At 42.3% G+C, this 7,800-nt stretch overlaps 1 protein-coding gene across 1 annotated transcript; it reads left to right on the top strand.

Annotated features, from left to right (window-relative positions):
- psmd14 (proteasome 26S subunit, non-ATPase 14) lies at positions 1-4,137 on the top strand. The gene is made up of 11 exons (XM_034529592.1): positions 1-174; positions 744-799; positions 1,238-1,309; positions 1,411-1,530; positions 1,723-1,793; positions 1,979-2,129; positions 2,251-2,358; positions 2,525-2,599; positions 2,686-2,811; positions 3,646-3,708; positions 3,961-4,137. Exons 2-11 carry the CDS (start codon positions 752-754, stop codon positions 4,057-4,059), a joined length of 933 nt encoding a protein of 310 aa, XP_034385483.1. The 5' UTR covers positions 1-174; positions 744-751; the 3' UTR covers positions 4,060-4,137.
- The last annotated feature ends 3,663 nt before the right edge of the window (positions 4,138-7,800 follow it).

The following is a 7,800-nucleotide window of genomic DNA, read 5'->3' as shown; positions in this document are numbered from 1 at the left end:
AAGTCTGGCGACAACAAAACACGTCATGGGTGCGACGGAAGCAGTTTCTCTAAAAAAGAAAAAGGAAAAAGAAAAGCAATTTCTGGCTGATTCATTGTAGCCAGTTAGCGACACTGACTCGACTGGTCACAGAAACACAGACTTTTTCTAAACACCCGAACTATCTGACGACAGGTAAGTGAACTCACGCCTTCGTCACAACCAGTAGCTTTCTTAAAACACGATGAGACGAAAACAGTGCGAAGACTTTGTTGCTGGTTTTCTTGTGCGCGATGACAGACGCTAAGCTAGCAGCGAGCTAACGGCGAGCTAACGCCTTCAGTAACGTCGGACGTTGCTCGTAATGAACCCAGCGATTTAGTGACACCGTTATTACACATTTCACTGGTGTGGTTTTATGTTACTTCAACACAACACACGGTACTTTGATTTCAAATACACACACGCGTGGTTGTCCAGCTTCTCATGAGGTGCTTTCGTGATTATAAGAAAATGAGCTAACTTAAGCTAACTAGCGAGTTGGGGTCTAACTTCAGTTGTATTTTACATTTTCTCGTGTACTACAATAACGTTACACCCAACATGTTTATGCTTATGTCTGAATTTGCTTTTGGATACCGTTTTTAAGAACTTTATAAAGGACTTAAAATAAAATGTAACGATATCCCTCTAATAGTATAAATAGCTAGCTGTGTGGTTTGAAGGTAAGCTAACCTATTGCCTTTATTGTGTTTGCTCATCAGATCTCGACATGGACCGGCTGCTGAGGCTCGGAGGGGGGATGCCAGGGCTTGGCCAGGTAACACGGCGTTTTAAATGTCTGTAAATAAAGAACATATGCAGGTGTTTCTCAGGGCTCGTGGCAAAATCCCTCATATCACCCATCTTTAAACTAAATCCAACTTGTATATCCTAACATTACATCTAAACTTACATGTATCGGTACTTATTTGTTTGCAATGATTAGATATGATAGTTGGCCTTCTACCCCTAACAATATAAGATCCTTGGTCGAATCAATAATGTGCCCAGTATTTCATACTTATTCATAATTTCCAACACAAATCTCATCATGTCACGCCCAGAGTTTTAGTATAGTTTACCACAGGATTAAAGGATACAAAGTTATGACTCATTAGATATTAAATGCATTTAAGTTCTAAACAATAGTTGGATTGATCTGCGTAACTACTGCATTAAAAGGCTTGAACTGATAAACTCGTCTTTGACTCCGTAGGGCCCCCCAACAGATGCCCCTGCTGTGGACACAGCAGAGCAGGTTTACATCTCCTCTCTGGCCCTGCTCAAGGTAATCAAACATTGTATGCACTAAACATTTTATAGTGATTAGGTTCATATTTTAATTTAAAATAATACATTTGTGACTCTCTCATATCTGCTCTTCCTTAGATGTTGAAGCACGGACGTGCTGGTGTACCAATGGAAGTCATGGGATTGATGTTGGGAGAGTTTGTTGATGACTACACAGTGCGAGTGATTGATGTGTTTGCCATGCCCCAGTCAGGAACAGTATGTATTTACCCTAATGTCAAGAGTATGCCCTTAATAACATAATTAATAAAGCTAACTTATTATTGTTGTGATGTGTAGAACATGCCTTGTACATATGCTGATTTAGAACATTTTACAATGAAGTATATGGAGTATACATCATTTCTGCTGTAGTTCCTCATCACTGAATTCATGTTTTCTACCTCACAGGGTGTGAGTGTTGAAGCAGTAGATCCTGTGTTCCAGGCCAAGATGTTGGACATGCTGAAGCAGACCGGCAGGTAAAACTCACAGTTGTAATAGAAAAAATACTTGGTCACGGTTCGCCAGGGATAAATCCAGGGATGACAAACGTTTATTAAAACCTCACTTTGATGTTGAGATAAAACATTTCTAGGTAACAATCAAGACTTGTTGGGCTACCCTCTAAACATGTGTGCTGTCTTTCACCCATGTTGTTTGTCAGACCAGAGATGGTGGTGGGGTGGTACCACAGTCACCCTGGTTTTGGCTGTTGGTTGTCTGGCGTGGACATCAACACACAGCAGAGCTTTGAGGCCCTTTCAGAGCGAGCTGTCGCAGTGGTGGTTGATCCCATTCAGAGCGTCAAAGGAAAGGTAAAGATGAAGGCCTGCTGCAGATTAACCTTGTTGCTCAGTAGTTTGCATTTTAGATGCGTTATACACACTTTTGGAAGTAACTTACTATTCAGTAAACTGGTTTCATGTCTCCTCCCAGGTTGTTATTGATGCCTTCCGATTGATCAATGCCAACATGATGGTGCTGGGTCATGAACCAAGACAAACCACATCCAACCTGGGTCATCTCAACAAGCCCTCAATCCAGGTAACATGTTGCACACAGTGTCAACACCTCTGTTCAAAGATCCACAAGGTTAAAATCACAACAAAGTAGTGGAATATTAATTACAATGTCAGGGAACTTTCTCTCAGCAGCTGGTAATGCATGTTATGACTTCATATATTTAATGTTAGGCTTCTCGTGTTTTCAGGCTCTGATTCATGGACTCAACAGACACTACTACTCCATCACCATCAATTACAGGAAAAACGAGCTGGAGCAAAAGGTTTGAAAATACACTTATAACAGATATATCTTCATTGATTTTTTTTAATGGAATATAAAAATAAATAAATAACGATTGTTCCTCAGATGCTGTTGAACCTGCACAAGAAGAGCTGGATGGAGGGCCTGACCCTGCAGGACTACAGTGAGCACTGCAAACTCAATGAGACCATCGTCAAGGAAATGCTGGAGCTGGCTAAGAACTACAATAAGGTACATCTTTTGGACCTTGTCCTACAATCTGAAACTGAAAAGATTGTGAAAGCACATTTCATTCCTTTTTATCAGAAGGCTAAAATAGCCTTTTTAAAAGTAACTACAGCGTTTTACCTACTGAGCAAAAAACGACAGCCCCTGTGTACATATTGGTTATATTGTCTATAGGGTGCTTATCCTTCTGTACTTTTTGATTTTATTGACTCTACTGTAATTGAATGGCCGTGCGTCGGCATCTAACTGCAGGCAGGAATGTCGCCATTTCCCGATTACACCTCTTTATTCTGTCATTGTAGCTGGCAAATGTTTTTTCTTTTGGGCAGCGTTTCCTCCACGTTATGCATCATAAGGATTTATAAAATTAGTAGCTTCTCCTCCACCACATAACCACCTACATACTCGTGAATTTAATTGGAACGCTGTTGCCGTTTCGGCACCGGCATCACCCTCCTCCTCGATGCCCCTCACCTCCCACCAGTGTTATGGAGCTGCGCAGTTGACGGCTGCTTAGCGTTATCCCCGAAGTATCTGTCTTACTCAAACATAATACAGAGATTGAGTGACTTTGTTGGTCACAAGACTGTCCCTTGACATTTCCTTTTTACTGTTTACTCCGGTGCAGCGGTCAGATGATCAGTGACACTCTCGCCGTACTAATGGTGCTGAAGTGTTGCTCACACGTGTGCTGCATCTCCCTTACACAAGATTATAAGGGTCTCAAAAGGCCTCAAAATGATATACAGTATTTCTGCGGAGCAACAATGGTTATTACAAATATGCATGCATGGCATGCTCCTCTGCAATATTAAGACACTTGTGTTTCCACCTCAGGCTGTTGAAGAGGAGGACAAAATGACCCCGGAGCAGCTGGCAATCAAGAATGTTGGAAAACAGGTAACAGAGAAATTAATTGCCTCTTGTTGTTGTTATTGTTGTAATATGACAAACTGCTACTTAGAGGTCCGTGTTTGTTGATGACAGTTAAATTGGTCAGTGACGGTGCATCTGGATTAGAGACATGTTGGTACAAGCAGACCTTATGAAAGCGAGTTACTTTTGCCCTTCAACGTTTCCTGAAGGAAAACCAACGTCTTCAAATTCCATCTTATTGTTGGTGTTCGTCCTAATATTCTGTCGTCTTTGCAGGATCCCAAGAGGCACTTGGAGGAGCACGTAGACGTTTTAATGACATCCAACATCGTTCAATGCCTAGCTGCCATGTTGGATACCGTAGTTTTCCAGTGATGGGACTGTGTGTATAACTGTTAATATTGCAACCTTTTGTTTTCCTTTTATATAAAATAAATGTATGTACGAAATGAAGACTGGTACCTTATTTTACTATCCAAGCAGTATGTTAAATAATTATGTCAGTGCACATAACTTTTTCAGTTTGAATCAAAATATAATATTTCTACATTCTGTATTTGAGGTTTCTCCTTTTTCATATCACTGGACAATTTTGTTTGGTTTTACTTAGTTCTGATTGAATCATATATGGAATAGAAAGTTGCATCAGTATCGCATCATTGTCATATATTGCTGCAATACCCTTCCTAAACACTAGGTGGTGCAAGAGCTGCGAGTTTCATGGATAAAAACAAGAAGTTGTCATCAAGATGGAAGCCATCAAATCCCTGTGACCGTTTTATTCTCAAACAGGCTTGTTTGTGTCAACTGGATGTGATGTCACGTTTCAGTCCAGAGTTAAAATATCATAAACTGACTAATTATTTAACAGATTTGTGGTCCAACAGTTGGAACTTCAGGAGAAAACCACTGATCCCGTTGCTAAAATAATGAACAGCAAACCTCTGTTGTTAACCTTTTATTGCTCCATGCTTATTCCTAAACTGGACATGTTGAAGAAAGTTAGGATTCCTTCCCTATTATTTTTCACAGACGTTGGCACAAAGTTATTTATAAGGAACAGGATGATGAGGGATAACAACATTTTGCCCCATTTGGAAAACAAATAGCCTGATCAGCATGAGTGACTTTTCCCCCAGTGAAGTTATGCATTAGTTTGACTATACAGCAGACGGACGTCTTTCATTTTAGAAATTAAAGTAGGATGGTGAAGACATTAACCTGACGCATCAAATATATTATCCTTAATTCTTTGTTTTGGTCTGAACAGATAGTGCAGCACGAATGGTAACATAAACACCTGGGTGAACATGAGAGTGTTTTCATTTGAGAGGAGTCTTGTTCTCATAGTGGGAGCCAGGCCCAACAGCAGACATCTCTTAGTTTACACAGTTTGAAGGGAAAGAAATGAGTTCACAAGATGTGCGCCAGAGATGCAGCTCGTTTTGCAGTATCTCCAGTGGCAGCAGAGAACATGGAGCATATGGTCTATCTCCACCCAGTATATACAAACTAGACGGGGAGTTATGACAGATGGGGCCTCCTGCCATTAAATAGACCTGAAGGGTCTTCAGGCTACATCATCTTTTAAAAACATTTGAATGAGCTTTCTCTTTGAGCGCAGGAAAAAAAATGTTAAATGTTGTGCAGTGCAATGAAACACCTTTCCTAAGGCCATGTGGGAAGAACAAAGTGACCCCCACCATGGTCTACCATGTAGATTTATAAGTTGAGAAATCATTTCATCAAAAAAAAAGAGGTGAAATTCCAAGATATCCTGTGTGCTACAGCTGACCATTGTTGTATCAACATTATAGTGTATTAAAGATGTGAATTTTAGGAGAGATTTTACAATACATCTTTTATTAACTAACAATTCTTTTGTATAAAGATCAGGGTGTAAGGCTCATGCTGATTGGTAATGACTAATATAGAGCATCTTTATACAGCATTAAGGTAAATCTGCACACTAGCTCGCTTCAGTCTGAACAACAACACAAACCCTAGTGTTAAGGTCACGTGAGTTCGCGCCGAGTATGAGAGCCCAAGGCCGAACTCAGAAGCTAGGGTCCATTTCCCAGCGGACCAGACTGCCCTTATCTAACTGGGGCAAAGGAGAAGACATACACAGTAGCGTCCCAGACGGTAGTCAAGGGCATTCCATCCTGAGAAACTGAATTATACCAACTCTGACTATGCCCCCACCTTCGCACTCCGATCATGCCCCCACCTTCTCACACCGTACAACATGCACGCGCACTGATAAGAAGATGCCGGGACGTGAGCCAGTGTGAGTGGACAGTACTCAGTGCTCCTACCGGACAGGCTTGGTATAAACCTTGCCCCCTCTGCATCAGTTTTGACTTTTAATCTAATGGGACCTGATAAGAGGAATCCTATATGCAGCTTCTGCGCACTCTGTTTAAGCGCCTTTTTCCTTGGACACTCAACCCTGTTGGATGTTCATTTTAGGACCGTGCACGTTTAACTGTACGGGAGCATTAACTCTGCTTTTTATTACTGAATAAATATTGAGAACTAACTTTACTTCACCGGACTCCGTTTGCTCATTAATTGTTGGGTTGTACTCCACAACACTAATGATAATGATATCCACTCCTCCTCCTCTCTCATTAAGAAATCCCAAAATCCTAAATATGCAAGTAGTTTTTGCCTCAAACGTTTCAGTAAGCGTCTCAAGATAGCTCCTAATCCAGTGAAATGTCCATTCTCAGTGTGTGTGCACTAGAACTATGAAGTTTCCACGTCACACCCGTGTAAGTTACATGGAGCAAGATTGGCTAGTTAAGTCACAGAAAAATACAAGGTGTAAGTAACTCAACGTGTTATACGTGTGGAGCCAAGAGAGGAAACCGTCTTTTATGTGACACTAAAATGTATCTGAAACTATATTTGTTGGGCTTATTGGAGAACATGGACCATGAAAAGCAGGACGCTCTGAAGCGCCATAAGAACACAGAATCACCTCCATTGTATCTCTAAAGGGTTGAATCATCATAGAAGTATTTTACATTCTGTCCTTTTGGAAATGTCGGGAGATGTCTCACAGAGATTACAGGCTCAAATGAAACCAGCATGTGTGCTGCATAGAAGCTGCATGGGACAACAACAACAACAACAACACAATGTTATCTTGTGATAAGAGACTTCCCCTCAGAAAGCGTTGGTGTGTGCACACGGGTCTAAACCAGCTTTTGTTGTTGTGCTGGGTCTCTCTGAAAGCAGGATGAGATAAGCCTCAACTATTCAGCTTTCTTTCCAGAACATGAGTCTGGAAGTTTGCTCATTTTGGTTGTGAGTGCAAAAATAGCCAGCGGATACTTTGAGCTTGGCCTGGAGACTCATTAATCTTTAAACTGTGGTCTTTTTTCTCTCTCTCCACCCGTACAAATCTACCAGTCTCCTTCTCCTCTTCATTGTTTGGAGGTCCAAAGGAGAACACATTCATCTCAGGCTCCTTCCTCACACTCATTTTCAAGGGGGTGTTTTGCTCTGTGCTTTCCTCCCGCGGTGAACCCCTTCCCAGCAGATGAGTTAAAGGGGGAGGCCGTAAACAGGACAGGGGGGGGGGGGGGGGCGTCAATAAAGGCCGATGCTGTTTGGTGTGGTTTAAGAGGACAGATCACTCCCACAAGCACACGGCACTCTGCCCCGCCTCAGTGGACGGGAGCCAGAGGATGGAGAGGCTTTCTAAGTGCTTGTTCTTCACACACGAGCAGTCAGCCGGGTCTGAAAATGTAAACAGGCGCAGCATGAAAAATGCAAAGAAGTTACTTTTTGTGTTTGTTCCTGCGAGTGTGATTACTGACAGTGGCAAGTCTGTAGCATTCGTCAGTCGTGTGGCAGGTATCAGTCGCGTGGCATGCGTCAGTCGTGTGGCAGGCGTCAGTTGTGTGTCATGTGACGTGGCAGGCGTCATGTGACGTGGCAGGCGTCAGTCGTTTTGGTAGGCGTCAGTCGTTTGGCAGGCGTCAGTCATTTGGCAGGCGTCAGTCATTTGGCAGACGTCAGTTGTGTGGCAGGCGTCAGTTGTTTGGCAGGCGTCAGTTGTTTGGCAGGCGTCAATTGTGTGGCAGGTGTCAGTCGTTTGGCAGG

This window comes from Cyclopterus lumpus, chromosome 3 (assembly GCF_009769545.1).
Source record: "Cyclopterus lumpus isolate fCycLum1 chromosome 3, fCycLum1.pri, whole genome shotgun sequence".
NCBI classification, from domain to species: domain Eukaryota; kingdom Metazoa; phylum Chordata; class Actinopteri; order Perciformes; family Cyclopteridae; genus Cyclopterus; species Cyclopterus lumpus.
This window is presented reverse-complemented; position numbering and strand designations above follow the sequence as displayed.

Excerpts from the sequence above, each read along its gene's own strand:
- psmd14 (XM_034529592.1), top strand. The coding sequence starts at position 752 with ATGGACCGGCTGCTGAGGCTCGGAGGGGGGATGCCAGGGCTTGGCCAG. Across the intron at positions 2,359-2,524 it reads TCAACAAGCCCTCAATCCAG|GCTCTGATTCATGGACTCAA; the intron begins GTAACATGTTGC and ends TCGTGTTTTCAG. Across the intron at positions 3,709-3,960 it reads TCAAGAATGTTGGAAAACAG|GATCCCAAGAGGCACTTGGA; the intron begins GTAACAGAGAAA and ends TCGTCTTTGCAG.